We start from the raw sequence: 18212 nt of genomic DNA, 5'->3' as shown, positions 1-18212 counted from the left end.
GAAACATTGCACATTTCTATAGCTGTTATATTGAATCTATCCTTTATAAATGCAACTGCAGCTGTTCCCAGCACCAGTGTCTTGCCTCAAGTTTGAATTTTACTATTTGCTGTTATTTTCAGGTTATTGCTACCAGCAGGAGATAATAAATTGGGTTCTAAAGTGTCTTGTTTCCCTATATATTTTTACTGAGGTAATGATTTGGAGGAAGAGTAGAAGAGGAAATCAGCTCTGATATGATTATTTCCATAATGTAATTTTAAGCCAATAAATAAATTATCTTTGAATAGAGTCATGTGGACAGATACTTGCAGGCACACATACCCACACCATGTTAAAAGCAATGCTGACCAGACAGAGGCAGAAATGCATAGGATGGCATTTTGTTTGCAAGGGGTCCTGTCAAATATGGTTTTTCAACTCCTCAGGAGGTAAATAACACTTTTTTTCCTGGACTTTAATTACATCTCCCTTTTACAATGAAAACCCAAGTATTTTTCATTCTAAAATCAAAATGAGACTTTCCTAAATATCACTAATATATCTGGAATACACACAAAGATTATCAGGTCTCCTCTTACATATTTTAGGTAATACTTAATTCTTAAGGAAATAAATCCAAATGTTTACCATATGGTAAAACTAATCCAAACTAAAGATTGCCAGGATACAAGGCAGGTCCGAGAAAAGGATGGCATATCCTTGTGAAAGCTCTTACTGCCTTTGCTGGGACTTATAAACCAAAGACACTTGGATCAATACAAAGGGAAATTACTTGAGAAAACCACAAAGGAGCAAGTTAAGCTACAAAAACACCTTCATGTGTAAAACACAATAGGGATAAGTAATTTCTCTAACCTGAAAGACATTTTTATAGGAAAAACAAAACACTGCACAAGGGAGAAGTGGTGAATGCAATCTGACCAGTCCCTTGCATCCCTCTATTAAGGGTCTAATGCACCCCATGGCTGATGGAAAGGATTCCTTTTTGCTTTGAGGAAGAACCAATTAGCTTTGAAGCCACTAAGCACAAAGTTGGAGGCCTATTTTCAATTAAAATCTATTTAATAGACAAAGAACAATGTATGAATAGAAGGCTAATCACAGCATGAAAGAGGGTTAATAGTGGATTGCCAAGAGCAACAATGGCTTAATGTGTTTCAGAACAATAAAAATCCTCATAATTTTATTACAGTGACACACACAAAAAGTATCCCTGTGTCCTCCCTCTGCTGCTCAAGAGGACTGTGATCTCAGCTGGGATACTGCATTGTTTTGCTACAGCAGAATTTGTGGAGATTAACAACAGACTCTACATATCTGGCAAAAATTCAGAGTGAACACGGGGCTCCCCACCAGCAGCCACATGACTGAGCAGATCAGAGGTGACAATTCATTAAGGGTGTCCAGGAACAACACCAGAGGCAACAGGGATGCTGGGATGGCAGAAAAGGCAATGATGGGAAGGAAAAAAGGATTCTGTGGGATATTTGAGCACTTGGCTGTTATCCAAGTAAAGCTGGAAATCACTGGAGCAGACCACTAGAGAGGGTGAGAGAAGAAACAAGGAAAACAGAGAAGAAAACCTACGAAACATGGAAGAAAATCCACAAAAACTTCATGAAAGCCTCGTAAGAGTGGGAGCTTTGCTCACTGCTGAGTGACACAGCTGAGCTGGTGGCACAGCCAGCACAGATCCTGGGAGCAGCCAGGCTGCTCCACACAAAGCTGGCCCTGGCACACAAACTTCATTTCTCACCAGTGTCTCCTGTTCCAGACACCTCTGGCTTCGTTCTCTCTCCCCAGTGTCCCAGTTTGTGGCGTAGCCTTGTACACACAAATCCTTTTAATTTTTCATCTCACTCCATGGTATTGTCTGAACACAATGGAGCTCCCCGGCCTCAGAACAGCAGCGGGACAAAATTACACAGAACAAACCGTCACTGTCTTGCATGGAATTAATCCAGTTTCAGTGGCAGGAAATAATTATAAAAATACAGATGCAATTGAAATGTTAGCTTTCAAAGATAAAAGGCTGGACTAAAACCTAGTATCTGACGTGAACTAACTGGGCAGCATATTATTTGCTGGATACCACAGCCAGCTAAACAAATTAAAGCATTTATAAAAGGATAACTATTCATGGTCATAACAAATAGCTTGTCGACAAATAAAAGGCCTATTATTTATAAGGCACCTCTTAAAAGGCTCACTTCTTTCACTGTCCAAGTCTTTTTAAACATTACTCACCTCATCTTAGTTTAATTAGTTTTAAGATATGATATAACTGAAAACATTACACCACTGAAAGACATTAGGGAAAATGTTTTTTTCCTTAATAGATTCAAACTCAAATTTTTGAAATGCACATTTAAACACCACTGTCAAGCACTACAACAATCTGAATAAAATCATTTCCTCTCCAGCTTCTACAGGGTTTCCCTTGAAGAAGCCAGCTGTTACATATTTATTTTTTCAATATGTGAGTTGTATCTCATAAATTCTGCTCAGCATTTGGTGAGCTTACAGATCAATAACTTGGCATCCCAGTAATATAAATCTGATACAGACTTCCCTGAATATATTTTACACTTCAGAGGTGTATTTCTCATCTTTTCAAGCTAGTACAGCCATCCCAGTGATAAACAGCTAGTTTGGCATGAGAGGGATCCTTGGCGGGGAGAAGCTCCACCTGAGAATCTGGTTTCTGTGATTCAGGTCAGCTAAGCCCCAGGCTGGATGTTCCTGTTGCTGTACCAGAAGCAGCTCAACAAAGCTTTTTTCACACCACTGCTGACCATCATTTCTCTCCCTCCTACAGTCCTAGTCAAGTTTTCTCATTACTAATATATTCTAACCTATTCCTTTTCAATTTCATAAACCAGACAAGGAAAACAGGATTTAAACATCAAAGTCCTAAAATTCTAATTTCCGTAGAGTAAATTAACCTTCTCATTTCTGTAGTTTCACCAGCATAAATTAAAAAAAAAAAAAAGAAAAAAAAAAGGGAAAAAAAAAGTGCATTTCATACAGGGCTCACACTCCACACAGGACTCCTATTCACTCCAACAGTGCCTAACCTGCATCAACTCCTACGGGCAGCTTCCCTCCATCAACACAGTCCTTTCCGCATAAATATGCAGGATGGCAACAGCCATAAACAATAACAACCTGCACAACCAACTTCCAGTTCCTAAAGAGTCTGACCTGGCGCTTCACGAGACCCCTGGAACCCAAGGGGATGGTGGCACTTTCAAACTTTCCGCTGGTACTGTCCTCTTCCCGAGAATACTTCCAGAGTTTACTGAACAGATGCCACATGCACCAGTTTGAAACACTAATCCCCCAGGAGACACACACTGGAAGGTCACGATTCAGGGCAGAACAAAGAACTTGCAGGGAAAAGATTGTGGCACTCTCTCATCAGGAAACAGCACATACAGAGCAAAGGAAGTAAAACAGCAAATTTTGGAGCTAAAAAAAGACATTAGGGCAGAAAGAAAGGGATGAGAATAAATAGAGAATAATATATGAACAAAATTAATCTCTGTGCAAGTCCAAAGAGCCACCAATATCTGAAAAAGAAAACATGGTGCCAAAATATTTCCCATGTGGGAATCAAGAAGAATCTGAAAATTGCACTCATCAGAGAAGAATGGAATAGACATTTTTGTCCATCAGCAGCAGGGAGAAAGCTCAATATTTTGAGGAAAACAAGAAGGTATAAAGGCCATAAAACAATCATTTTGAGACTTGCAGAAGTAGGACTTAGATGAAAGTGCAGGGGACCAGTTTCAGCTTCAGACCATTTTGTGATTCTCTCAGTAAAGGGGCTTGTAACACAAAACTACATAAGGGAATACACACAGGGATGGATCAGAGAGTAACCATTAGACCTGAACAGGTACTTGAGTACTTTCCAAATCCTCAGTTGTAAACAGACTAAAGGAGGTTTTGCTGCTACAGCTAGCAACACACAAGTTTATAAAAAACAATCTGATGTAAAATGAACAAAGTGGAATTGCAACCTAAAAATAAAGCAAAAATTAGTATAGGCTGGGGAACTTCAGTGGAGTAAGTCAGGCAAGGTACTGTGTCTACTAACAGGTGAGGGTTTAATCTCTCTCTAAGGAAAGAGAAATATAAAAATAATAGAGACTTCTGTAAGAAATAGTTTTGCAGGGTAACACTAAAAGCTATCCAAAAATAATGAAGGCACAACTATGTCACACACCTGCTATTGAAATTAAAGCTCAAATAAAAATAAATATATGGAGACGAATATGACAGAGAAACTCATTAAGCAAAAAAAATGTAAAAAAAAAAACTTAAGAACCTTGTTCAGGCATCAGAATTACACATGGATTTTCAGATGTAAAATAACAAAAATTAAGAATATAGGAATCTGGAATGATTTCTGGCGAGCAGGTAATAAAAGATACATTTTATTAGCCAAATTTACTATGCTGAGTAAACAATAAAGAGGATTCAAGGAAGCAAAGCAATATTTCACAAAGGTCTTTTCAGTCCTATAATTAACACTTAAGCAGACAGGCTCCAAAAACACTTAAAGAAAATTCTGAAAGCAAGAGGTAAATTGGATCTCATACAAACAAGTAAAAAAGGAAAAATGCCAAGGCACAAATTTCATGAAAGAATGACAGGGCAGACAGAACCCTAGTTAGAAAACTACAGAAAATATGGAAAGAGCAGCAAACCCAGTCACGAGGAACAGCAGGTAACTAGTTCAGAGAAGAGAGGAAATACTTCTGGAGTATTTTATAAAGACTGCCATCTCCCAGACCACTGATAAAGAGATACAGTTTCCAGATAAATCCAAAAGGCAAAATTAATTAGAAAACAGAAGAATACTCCCTGGTCTTCAGAAAAGAAAGTTAAAAAATCCTGAGGTAGAAGATTAAATTTAGAAACTACATATGTTTATTAACTGTTTGAACATAAATACAGACACCAGTTCACAGATTCTAAGAGGAATTTTCATTCCCATATCACTGGAATAATTTATTGTGATTGAGAGGAGAGTTGTACTGCCAAAGAAGGAGAGGTTTCATAAACAGATTGTTGCATAATATTCTTCCCTACCTTTTCCAGATGTCTTCTTCGTTGGGACACTGGGGATTGCTACTTAGTGATACTCACCCAGATCAATTAAAATTTATTATGGAAAAAGACATTTCAGATAAAATTTCATAAAACCCCAAAAATCTTATCTCTTTTTGTAAGCCCACTTACAGAAGAGAGGAAAGCATTTGTGTTCTATGGTACCAGTGTCTGGCTTTGAAAATAAGTTAAGGATGTGCATTTCTATGCTGCTTGAAAGAGTTTTCATATGAGTGAAGAGATTTACTTTCAAAAAAGAGGTACAAAGAAGGGTAGTTACCACTATTCCTACAGTTTGTTCCAGAAATGGGATGTAGAGACACAGGGATCAGGGAGTATCCAGAGCTGAAGGGCAGAAAGGGCTGTAACACAAGCAGCTCACTTGCATATTCTGTGCTACTTTTTGTGTAAAATGTGTCTCCCCTTTAAAAGCAACATCATTTCAGACATGCAGATTTGCCACTTCCATCTCTGGAATTACTAGATTACCACCTCTCTGTGAAAATTAAGCACTATAAATTAAAACATGCTAAAATTCAGTGAGATATTTAAAAACAGCAGGATCTGTTGAAAGGTAACTATGTTGAAGTTCAGCCTAAATTCACAAAAGCCTCACAAGTGAGGAGGGAGTGGACTTCCTGGACAGAACAGTCAGCATTAAAACCAGTACAGTCTCTTCACTTAGGTTACCTACACACACAGGAACACAGACCCCTGAACTACACATCACTTTACACATTTACCAATGTAAATTTGGCTGTAACAGCCTCAGAATGCAGGAATAGTTCCAAGGACTTCAAAGACTGAAAGATCTTCTCCTTCCAAATACTCATATTAATAGTATGAATTTCCTCCTCAAGGCTTAAAAAACATGTAACTTCACTTGGATCAAGACAGGGATTTCTTAGTTAGATCACGTCTTGGGGGAGAGAAAATATGAAATCTTATCAATGCATCCCTTAAAGTAATACCTGAGTGAGAGATTTCCATTTTCAGTATCTTCAAGCTGGAACTTTATAATCAAAATACAGAAAGATTTCAGTAGACTTAACCTTCTGAAACAACTACAACTGACTTATAGGGACTCAAGGAAACAGGTGCTCCCTTTCCAAACACACACATTTTAATAAAAGAAGAAATAGATGGGAAGACTTAAGCAAATAAAAAATGGGAGAGGTATCCCTGGGGAATAAAAGAGCTTTGAGCAGTATGTATAAACACATCACAGATGGTACCTGTCTCCAACTAGGATTCAACATATTTTATCCCAGAATGCTGCTGGAGAGACCACGGGACAGAATCTTCTTTCACATATGTCATTGGGCCCAGCTCCAAATTCTCTTTGGAAGTAACCAGAAGAATAACAACTGTGATGGATGGTAATATCCCATTAGACTCGCTTGTTTGATTCCTGAATGATCCCTTTAAGGACACTCAAGAGGTGAAGAAAGAAAAATTACTGTGCTTTCCATGGTAGCAATTAGACACTGTATTTGCTTTATACGTAGAGGATTAACTTCCTCATCTTCTCCTCATCACTGAAAAATTGGTACAGTAAAAGATGACATGCCCTAGCGATGAATAAAAGTATTCTGCCAGTTCTGACTGCCAGAAGAAAAAAGCCTAAGAAAATGTAATTCCTTATTTATTCAAAGAACAAAAATTAGTCAGCTAGTAAATGAGACACACTGAATATTACTGGACGAGGAGGGATAATAGGGAAGGCTTCCCCTGCTTCCATTTGCCTGTGACTGTGCTGACAGTAGATGGGATTTTCACTTTCCAAGCACTACTGTACATCTGCACTACTGCTTTGAAATTACAGCAATAGTTTATACCTTGTTCAATTGCTCTGCACATCTGGGTTTTTTCAGTTGCCTATATGAATTGTTGTTTGTTTTAAGATTAGAAGAGTAAACACAAGGAAGAGGTATCCCACGGTTTTGGGTTTTTTTTAGTTGAGGAGAGCGCTTGCAACTTTTAAGCTGAATTGAACTTTGAGGAAGGGAAAATGCTGTAGGGAGGTCACACACTGAATATGTAGCAGCAGTCTGGACAGGAGATAAGTAAATGCTCAAGGCATTCAGAGGCACTCCTTTAGTCTTCCTGAGAAATTCACAATTCTGACAAAGGATAAAGTGTGAATGAAGTCAGTTCAAGCTCTCTGCTCACCAACCTGCCTCGCAGTGGCCGCAAGAACACAGGAGCGCTCAGAAGGAGGAAGGAAGTCAATAAATGCCCCACACCTTTCATCAACAGCACTTTTCTAACTCTGCAAGTCCCCTGCATCACACACTTGTGTGGAACAAGAGAGAGGGGTTGTGTTGGGAGAGCAAAGTAGCGCCAGATGTCTGGGAGAGGTGAATCAGCCACTGTGCATGGGCAGAATAGAGATTAGAACAGGTCTGGTTTTCTCTAACCTTGGAGTCTGTGAGGGATGCTGGGACACACACTGGGCATCCAGGAAACACTTCCTTCTCCTCTGTAAGTAAATAAATCTAAGATACAATATTGTGTTGTTATTATCTTACATCTCTGCTCAAAAACACATTCTGCAAGAGCACCACATTGAGTAAATAAAACAGCCTATGATGAATTATTCACTGTGAATCTGTAACTACTTATTATTCTTCTAAAGGAAATATAACTCACTTCCAGAGTCCAAAACCCATCTGTCTGCTCAAAAGTTGTGACAATATTATTTTTGCTTTCCCCTTCAAATCACAAGAAAGATTGTGTATCAATCCAAAGCAGAGGCTAAAGCCATATCCGGAATGGTGTGTGACAAACTGTTTTATATTCTAAACTAAGACTATACTACAGATAAGTGCATTCAGCTACCAGGGGGCTGGGCTCTCTGATATATGACACAGGAAGAAAAGTCAACTCCAAGCATAATTTAGTTCCTTCATCCTTTGTAACTCCCCCAGTGCAGGTGAACAACAGAACTGGCAGCAGCTCATCCCAGAAGGTTGTGGCTCCTGGCAGCTCCTGCAGGGCTGTAAGAGACGGTCTGAAGATCCCTCATCTGCCTCACGACCATCGTCAAGGACAGAGACTGAAACCCCTAAAAGGGACTTTAAAATCTCAACACAGGAGTTCTGGCCTGGCTGAGGTGGGATGTTGGCCAAGTGCTGCCTGCAGGTGTGTTCGATGGAAAAACCCAGCACCCATATCGGAACATCAGAACCTGAGCAGAAACAATGGGCAAGTCACGGTGAAGTGACTGTGCCTGCTGACACTGTACTGGTTGACGCTGTACCTGCTGACGACCGACTTGTTCTGGGTTCTCTAAATGAACACACTGCAATGATTTCCCCCACCTGTTTGGCCAACTGCCTGTCGCTTCGGAGAGGACTATAAAACCCTGGAGACCCCCGCTCACTTTTGAGATCTCCCCACTGGAGAAGACCGCGTCTATAGGCATCTTCAAAAGCCTCGAGGACTCGACCCTCCATGTTGGTAGCTATAATCCCCTTCCCCTCTTTTCTGTTTTTCTAACTATTCTCTTTTTCTCTCCCTACTATCGCATTTGTTGGCACTAAATAAAGGTGCATTTGTGATTGAGTAAACTGAGTTTGTCCCCCGCTGTGTCTTTTGTGCTCTGAGATCCCTAAAACGAACCATCACGAACCCCGCTTGTGTGAGCAGATCGTGACAAGGGCCGAGCAGCACCTCCCTGTGTGGGCATGGATACAAGGAGGGCATCAGCAAGCCAAAGGCTACCAGTGACTCCACTCCTTTATCTACTTCTTTCTCCCTGTTTCTCCCACTCGGATCTGCTCAGGTCAGCACTTGAGAGTGACCCTCCACACGTACCCTCCTTCAGCCGGTGTGTCCCCAGCTCCACGATGATCTGGGCACAGTAGACCACCCGGGTTTGGATCCCACCTCCACAGAGCCCTGCCTGCTTCTGGTGGTGAGGGTCCTGCTGGTCAAGGAGCAGAGACACTTGGCAAGCTTTCCATTCAGAAGTCCTCCAGGCAAACCTTTGGGAACAGAAAGAGAACAGGTGAAATGAGTTTTTGAAAGACTACAGGTAAGGGAGAGGTACTTTATTGGACGACTAAATACAATTGGTTTAATCTTTATAGCAGATTTTAAGCTTTATAGCAGCACTTTCCTATCCAAAACAGGGAATGTTTGGAAACATTTTGAGTGTTAAATTTACATAGGTTAAGTATGTGCTATTTGTCTGGAGCACTTGTGTAAAACTTTTGACAGAGCACCAATCTCCAAAGCGTTGTGAAACACTAAATCATCCTGACAGCACCTTTGAGCAGAGTGTAAAAAATGAGTGAAGATTAAGAGGTTTGATTAAGTGTGAACAGTAGCTTTCAAACATGTGTCTCAAAGCACTAAACCACCCCTCTCCGCCAAGAGCTGGACACCTCACTCTGAAATACCCTTAACAGCTGAAATCCTGCCTAAGTGGAGCTCCAAGCACTTGCAGCTTTTCCACAGGGGACACCTTTCTAAGTGCTTAAGGTACTGCCAGTTCCTTCAAGGGATTGGTTAAAGCATCTCAGTTAATTCCACTTTCCCCAAGTTGTGATATAAAAAATACTTTCATTCTATCTTCCATTCACACCTAAAGAGCATTAAAGGTTTTCAAGGGATTTAAGGCTTTTATTCAGGTAGGTGAATGCTGTACAGACAACAGTTGTCGGTGTGTACCAGCTGAAATGCCAGGATGAACTTATTAAAACCACAGGGAAAACAGTGCTGTGTATCCGTGGAAAGCAGGATTTATCTCCCCATCATGACAGAAAATGTAGAGCATATTTCTAACACAACTGTTTCCACAGGCAGAGTTCGCTTTGATTCACAGGTCACAGTACGAGGGGAGAAAATAAGAGCCCAAAGTCTTCCCGAGCTTCCCGAACGCAAATCTTAAGCAATATTGTTTTTATAACCAATCTGTTCCCACTTGTGCTGCTTTATGCCTCCCCTCCTCGAAATTTCCTTGTTTACTTTTTACCATGGAATCTTTTGGTTTTGTGTAATGTAAACTAGGTAAAATAATTTCCTTCTTTTAGTCTCAAGACAAATGCTCTCTCCTTTTACAGCAGATCCACAGTTGTTAAAACTACATATGTTCCTTAACTGCTGACTGATCACTGTAAACTCAAACTCAGTGGGGTGTCTTTGCAGAAAAAGCCTTCCACATCATAATTCTGTGTGTTCTCCACAGTGAGTATCTGCTCCTGACTACAGCTACGGCAAGCAAACCTGCATCTCAAAACTATATGAAAAATAAACACACTGATTTCAGCACACATCAGTGTTCTCTTAACTTATTTTGTGAATGATTCTTTTTTCATTAGCCCCAAAGCACTTCCAAATTTTGTAATGTATTCACGGAAAATATCTGTGAATACTGCCAATTACTTGCATTTACAGGTACTGTTCAGATGAGCTCTCATGCTCTCTTAAATAACTCACAGCATCTTGTGCAAATGTGGATACACTCACAGGGTTCATTACCCCCAAAGAAAACAATAAAGAATACACTTTTCACATGACAAGTATCAAATACTGATTCCCACAACATATAAAGCACAGCCATGAATTCTTCTTCTCGTTAGTTCCTTCTGGGAATTCCTAATCCCATTTCTTGGGCCTGCAGTGATAAATGCAACCATAAAGGCAATGAGAAGTGCTCTTCATCAAACACCAGGTGAAGAGGATTCCTCCTCCACAGCCCTTCGGAACTCTGTGCTTTTCAGGTCTACTTTTGAAATTAAAATCTTAAATATAGAACGCACGCATCTTTCCACAGCCATGGAAATAGTTGTTTTAAGGAAGTATCTCTTAAAAATTGACTAAGGCAAAACTCATTATCAATATCTGGCTTAGGAAGTCAGCTGTGAACTCTGGATCCTAAAGACTCATTTCCAGAGGTGTGAGCATCTGCTTCTCCTATTCAGCGTGAGCTGCGGGAGTTAACACCTATGAAAATTAGGCCATCGGTGATTAAAATTATGCAAAATAACTAAATCTGAGCTCAGAGAGATAATTAAACTTCATCAGCTCATGACTCTTAAAAAAAAAAATTCCCTTCATATATTCTCCCAGAGTAACTTGTGTGTGAGAAGTGTGCAAGGACAGCTCTCGGCGCTCCGTCAGCCTTGCTGGCACCAGCTCCGAGCCTCAGCCCTGTCTGCTCTTACCTGCACGTGCCCTCAGCTGTCCAGCGCTCCAAAAACAAATCCTGACCTCCAGGCATTAAAAGGAACACATTTCCATAGCCATTGACAAGCCCACCAGGAAGTCAAAGGGCTGAAGGGTAGTGTTGCTTCTACTCTCCAAGTATAACTCCAGAGCCTTCTAGCACAGTTCACTGCACTATCTCTCCAGCCTTTACTACTTCACACTAACACCTCATCTTTAATTTGGCAAAATAAACCTCATTTACAAAGCGATACCATCACATCTGTATCTCAGCAATAGGCCTTTCAAAAAGAATCAAGTCTTAAAACATTCCCATTTTCCATCGTTTAACTTCTGAAAAGCTTTGAATTTCCAACAAAGCAAGGAGAGTTTCTGCTATATCCCTGTCTCGTAACGTAGCAACCACAAGCAAAATGAATGATATGAAGACATAATCATAATTCTGGAAAATCTATTTATTCCCAGTGAGCATGAAAGCGACACATCAAGGATAAAAAAGATACAATACGTTGTTTTAAAACTGATGACTCGGTGACAGTTATGAAACAAACAAGGGCTCAATATCTTTCCAATTTATAGTAACCTCTTGGTCTCCTTAGTCTACAGGACTTATGCTCTTAGTGTTTACACAAGTTTTATACCTGTATATACCTATTCACTTTAATTGAACTATCCCAACTTTATACCACAATAAAAGAAAGTAGAATCACCTCCTATGCGTTTAAGCTTTTTAAGCACTTAATCCTTTCAGAACAAATAACCAAAGGTAAAACAAAGCACAAAGCTCTGGAGTCTTACATGCAGTTAAAGTGTTTTATTTTCTTGCATTTAGACTATTGATTATAGATGTTATTGTAAACTTCAGTCATAAAATTAAAAGCCCTTCTCATTTAACCGCAAATTTACACCTGTGCCACCTACCTGTGATGGGACCTTTAACTTGTAGCTTTGCCATGAGCATAGAGGTTTTATTTAACTGAGCAGTTCTGAGGCTTAAAGTATTTTTTGTCATCTCTGGATCCTTTGAGGAGACTGGAATATAACTTCACCCACCTCTCTCTGTGGAGTACAACTCTGCCCGGCTACCTCTTTAGCTGCTGCTGGTTTATGTCAGTGGATGAAGCACACACTATGTACCTTCATTCAGTCATGGGGTGCTCTCTGCCCCTGCATTAAAAAACAGCCTCTAGAAAATCATAAAATCACAGATTGCTTTGGGCTGGAAGGAACCTTGAAGATCACCTCATTCCAACCCCCTGCCAAGACCACGGACACCTTTCACTATCCCAGGTTGCTCCAAGCCCTGTCCAACCTGGCCTTGGACACTTCCAGGGTTGGAGCAGCCGCAACTTTGCTGGGGGCAGCTGTACCAGTGACTTATCACACTCACAATGAACTATTTCTTCCTAATATTCTTCTAAGTATAATATTAATTTCTTTCTAATTCTATTCCTTCTGCTCAGTGACCTATTCTGGTCTATGTCCTATCCCATTTTCTTTGCTGTGCCTGAAGCATGCTTTGGAAAATTCTTGCCCTAAAAATAAAGCTAAAGGAGAAACTATTTATTTCCAAATTAACCTAAAAAAAAGGAGAAAATTTCTAGGAACTTGGAAAGTAAACAGGAGTCTCACCTTAAAGGATTCAAAAACTAATCTGATTAGGCAAACAGAAAAAAAGAAGGAGTGATTTGTGTTGAGACCAGATAAATTAAGCAGAGCCTCTTAGTTCTGCTACTGAAGCTCCTTTTTCATCATCCTCTTTTAAGGTGAAGAAAGAAAAGATCACTGCTTGGTAAGCCTCAGCAAACCACAGATGAAGTGGCATGTATTTAAGGGGGAAAAAAGCAAAATCTTTCTAGGTATTACCCTACAAATAGAATGTGGTCAAATACAGAGAATAGGAGCATCTAAGGTTTCTTGTATTATTTCACAGAGATTAACACCACATCTCTCTATGTCAGGAAAGCTGCTGCTTTCCAATCTGAGCTACTTCCAGTAGTTCAGTCACCAATTCCCAAGGACCAACACCAAATCACCAGGCTGCAAACTGAAACACGGACCAATAGCAACCTTTACCAGCTGCTGAAACCTAAATAACATACATTTTTTACTTCTGTTCAATCATACAAAATCCTGGTCCCCACAGCCTTACATCCAGCAGACACACAGCACACACTGCAATATTATGGATTTTCATTCTCGCTTCTTTATACTGAGTGAATCAATCAAAGTCTACTAACCAGGCACTGCTGTAAAATTCTTCTGCACAGTGGGGGAAGGTCATAGCCTGCCACCTGCATTTTGAGATATTACATCCCTAGAAATAACAATTAACTAAATAGCAGAGTTGTACTTTTTAATTTTTTCAGCTAAGTGGCTCTATTAACCTGCCAGTTTACTGTTATTTTTCTGAGCTAGCACATTAGAGTTCAACCTCACTCATGCAGATATTGCCCCGGAGGTGTTGCCTCAAGGTAGGGAGGCACAACAGGATGGGGAAGGTTTCAGAGTTCACAGGCTCATGAAAACCTGGGCAGAGCAGCAATACACTGAAACAACGACAGATTTTCTTCTACAGAGAGAGAGGCACCTACAAAAATTATCAGTGGTTTGCAGGTTCTCACCTTTTGGGCTCTCCTGGCTCTACACAACCGTTTGCCCTTCAATACAGTGCAATGTCAAAAAGGGCAAGTGAGAAACCAGGGACAGACCCACGTCTGTTCACTCCCTGATTAACTTCCAGCCAGTCTCCCCCAGTCAGGTGTCACCTGCACCCACGCTCCTGTACAAAATCAGCAAGACAATGTGTTAATCTATTGTCTTTGAAATTGATGTGCACTTGGGCAGGAGCAAAAATCACTCTGTAAGAGCCTTTCCACAGGATGTAATCAAGCAACAGAATATTTTTTTTATACTTCCTCTCTTCTGCTAGCAGGGTGCATAAAAATGATCAGCATTTGATTTTGAATGAGCCCAGTGATACAGAGACACTTTTACAGGTGATGCCTTCCTAAGAAATGTATCTTGCAAAGGCTTTATAGAAGGTTTTGGCAGTATCTGGCAAAAGCCCTAGAAACTCATGGCTTGAGCACTGAGCAGCTCTCCCATTAAACACACTCATTCACAGACAGGGAGATTTTTCTGCATGCATATAAAATTCTATCAATTCCAAAGCATTTTACAGTCGATCTCAGAACATGTCACACGAAAAATCAAGCAATATTTTATTTTCTTTGCAAATCACACTATCAAGCATGATGACATGGGCTTGCAGACCAGAAAGGTGAGATCCTCTCCTTCACACCACAAACCAAGCAAGCTCTCATGGACTGCAAAGTTTCCCATTTCAAGGAGCACACAGATGGAAGCTGAGTAAAGTCCAAGCTATGACCTCTGAGCAGTTCCCATCTTCCTCAAGCAAGACTGGGATTTTTTTATGGGGACATGAAGAAGAATCATTAAATCTTATGTAAAAATTACAATTTCAAAGCCAATAAAAGCTCAGCCATGGAGACCTGACCAGACTCTGCACAGCCAATGAAATTCTCTGAAACAGCAAGCAGTACAAAAGCCATTTCAGGAAACAAGAGCAACCGCTCTCAGTTTTTAAAATATGAAAATGTAAACTGTAGTGGGTGTAATTCAAATTTATTTCTACATATATCTGTAATTATTGCAATAGGAATAATGAAAATAGCAACAATTAGAAGAGTATTAGTAACAATAAATTATACCACTAATCACAGCCAACAATGACCAAATCAATGATCTCTCAGACACAGAGAAAGCACCGCATGCCACCCTCTCCATGCACAAACCGAGCAGGGAGGATCTGCAGGGGCTTCTTTACTTCCAAAACCTGGGGGAGTGTGGGAAATTGTAAAGGTAAGAAGACTTTTAGAAGCTGGAGTTTTTAGGCTTGGCTAAGACAGAGTTTAAGACTGTAGAAAAATATGCTTAGCAGGATAGTTTAAGCTCAATAATGGAGTATTGTGTATTGTTATTAGAAAGCAGACAAGCAAGCACTGCTTGAAGCAGGTGTACGTGTGCTTCCAGTGACTGGCTAGAACAATTGTTTGTAAGTTTCAGCAACACGCTGTTGGCTGGGAAACTTTTCAAATGCCCTGTGACAGAGACCTTTGGCTGTCCGTGGTAGATGAGAGCATGTACCATCTCCTGTATCGCGCCATGTAGCCGAGACTGGTGCCTGAGACCGGTGCCTGAATAAAGCTCCTAACGCGTCACCCGGCGGTCCCGTCCCGTTTGTGACAAACACCAGCCCAGGGGAGAAGCTGTGGCCATACCTGGGGCAGGGCTGCAGCGGTGCCTTCCCTCCTGCACTGCAGGCTTCCCTCTCCTCCAGCTCCGGGCAGGGCCTGCCGGCGCCCAGGGCCACGCTGCGCACGTCGCGGCGCCGGCTGCGGAGCCCCGGGGCCAGGCTGCCCCAGCCGCAGCTGCGCCGGCACGGGCTCCACGGGGACCACTCGGACGTGGCGCAGTCCTTGGGGATCACACAGCACCTGGAGGTCACGGGGACGGGGTCTTGCAGGCAGAGGCTGCGGTAAGAAGACAGTACAAACAGCTGAGGAGGTCTTGCTTAATGAACTGCTCTTCCAAGCCAAACTCCCCAAGAAGAAATCCATGGTCAAGCAGAAGATCTACATCAACACCAGTGCAATGGAAATAAGAGAAGTTGTAATGCGGGGCACATAACACATCTCCAGCGAGCACTGGGTGCAAACCTGTATGCTGAGTACTTTGTAAATAATCTATCTCATTTATCTCGAGTTAAAACAGATGCACAAGACATTCTATTCGCTCCTGTATAGCTGGAATTTCACAGCTGTTTGTCCTGTATGGAAAACAGAATCCAAGCCCAAGAGAAACACTGCCACTGGTAACCATTCCAGTATCCCACACACAAGACTAGATGTCCTTTATCCACCCATCTATCCATCAACCCATCCTGCTGAGCAACTCTGCTCTTTTAAAAAAATAATTAATCCCACACTAATAAGAAAGGTCTCAGTTCCATGAGGCTGTTATCAAACGTGTGCTGCCAAACAACGCCTGAGGGTTTTCCAACCTGTCAAACAACCGGAGACCCAGGAATGCTGCAGCTGGGCCTGGACTTTGGGACTCAATTATTCCTGCTGACATCAGGACATGATCTCATCCATTCTGTAACATGTCAAGACACCACCCTAGGCCAAATACAAAGGCAAACCAAATTCTAAGGGCTCCCAACTGATGAGATTTAGTATCAAGATACAAAATCCCAGAATAACATTTTGAAGAGTCCCAAAGCTACATCTTTTGACTTCTGCAGAGTGTTATATGGACGATGCAAACTGGCCTCTGAAATTACGACCACACCTGATGAACTCAGTGTGAACTCTAATTTTTCTTCTCCAGCCTCCAGCAGCTTGTAGTCAAGCTTTTGCCAACTGTAAGGAGCAAACACAAGTACACTTAAAAGGTGTGAAATCCAAACTGCTGCCAGGAAAGCAGCCATTACCTCTCCTGCTATTCCTTACAGCACAGTTTGGCCAACCTACCTCCCTCTAAAGAAAACAGACAGGGGCAATCAGGTCAGGGTTGCTGGGCAGCCTCATGGGGGGAAGAGAGAAGATGAAGGGCATTCACCCCCTTCTCCAGTCTAGAAACTGGCCCCCTTTTCACATAGGTCAACAGGAATATTCCCACTGAAACACATCAAGTTTGACTAGACCCTCAACCACCAGCAAAATAAGAGCATTTAGTGGCTTCTATGTGAACTTCAAAGTAAACAAACAAACAAAAAAAACTCTAACAATTTTTTCTCTCAATTTCTTCACCCAGAATAAAACTCAGTAATCTCACAGGTGCTGTGATGATTTTACTGAGATTCACTTAAACAACTTCAACAAGTACAAACAGCCCATGATGTAGCCCCCTGAAACTGAAACTATTCTTGCTTACAATTGAAAAAATCTCTCATTTGTCTATTACAAGTCAAATGGAACTGATTCCAAAGCTGTCTCTGGTACAAAACGTCAGTTCTATCAAAACAAGGCTCTGGAATGTAATAATCATTATACATGCACTTATTAACCCAGGGATTATGAATGGGTTTTTGGAACATTAGATTAGGTGCACTCATGAGAATGGTGACTTTATTTCCCTTTTAATATCTTTTCAACAGGGGAGCCACCCACGCCAAAACATTAACAAGGAAGAATAATTCCTGATTTTAAGTAGATAAAGCAGCAGCACATAAAAGACACTGCCTTAAAAGATGGAACTAGAAAAGTCAAGTTTATCTAAGAGCACATTAGTTCTTAGATAATTTCAGCGGAGGGAAGGGGGTAACTGATATTACTTTTTAAAGTGATCAAAACTTCCCATTCAGATACAGTGTGAATAGCAAAACCCACCTTTGGGGTTGCACCACTGCAAAAGAGATTTTAGTCCTGCCTGATCTTTACTGAAACACCAAATAAAATGAAGCCTTTAAAAATCTGGATTGTGTCTTGGTTCAAACAACCTTTGCCAGTTCTTAGCCAGACATTACCTCCAACACCTCTCCCTACGGGATTCTCCAAACCTGCACCAACACTCTGGCTGGGAAAGCCAGCCCTGCCCAGAGATCACCCTCGGACTGGCAAAAGCCTTTGCCAGAGGCTGAATAGCTGTTTCTTTCCCTGAAAATCCCCCCACTGCTCCTGCTATAAAAGGCAAGATGCTAACTTTGTTGACCTCAAGGTGAATGAGACATGGAGCTGGCAATTTCCATCCTGCTCAAGTAGGCTTTCGAGGGAGAATTACAAGCAACTGCTGAACAGAAAGAAAATTAATTAACTTGTACCTACTCACTCAGAGCCTCCAAGTCAAATTAATTGTGACACCAAGCAACACAAAGACAAATGTAAAAACAC

At 41.1% G+C, this 18212-nt stretch overlaps 1 protein-coding gene across 1 annotated transcript in view; it reads right to left on the bottom strand.

Annotated features, from left to right (window-relative positions):
- Positions 1 to 18212, bottom strand: part of THSD7B (thrombospondin type 1 domain containing 7B) — a 241849-nt gene that overhangs the window by 167083 nt on the left and 56554 nt on the right. Inside the window, exons 3-4 of the mRNA XM_066190387.1 lie at positions 15600 to 15851; positions 8941 to 9110 (exon numbers count right to left, since the gene is read on the bottom strand). Of these exons, the coding sequence (XP_066046484.1) occupies positions 8941 to 9110; positions 15600 to 15851 (422 nt within the window). The remainder of the gene's footprint in view (positions 1 to 8940; positions 9111 to 15599; positions 15852 to 18212) is intronic.

The sequence above is a fragment of the Chamaea fasciata genome, unplaced genomic scaffold, assembly GCF_029207755.1.
Source record: "Chamaea fasciata isolate MVZ Bird 193981 ecotype frontalis unplaced genomic scaffold, bChaFas1.0.hap1 SCAF_8, whole genome shotgun sequence".
Classification (NCBI taxonomy): domain Eukaryota; kingdom Metazoa; phylum Chordata; class Aves; order Passeriformes; family Sylviidae; genus Chamaea; species Chamaea fasciata.
The sequence above is the reverse complement of the archived record's forward strand: the minus strand, read 5'-3'. Positions and strand labels throughout refer to the sequence as shown.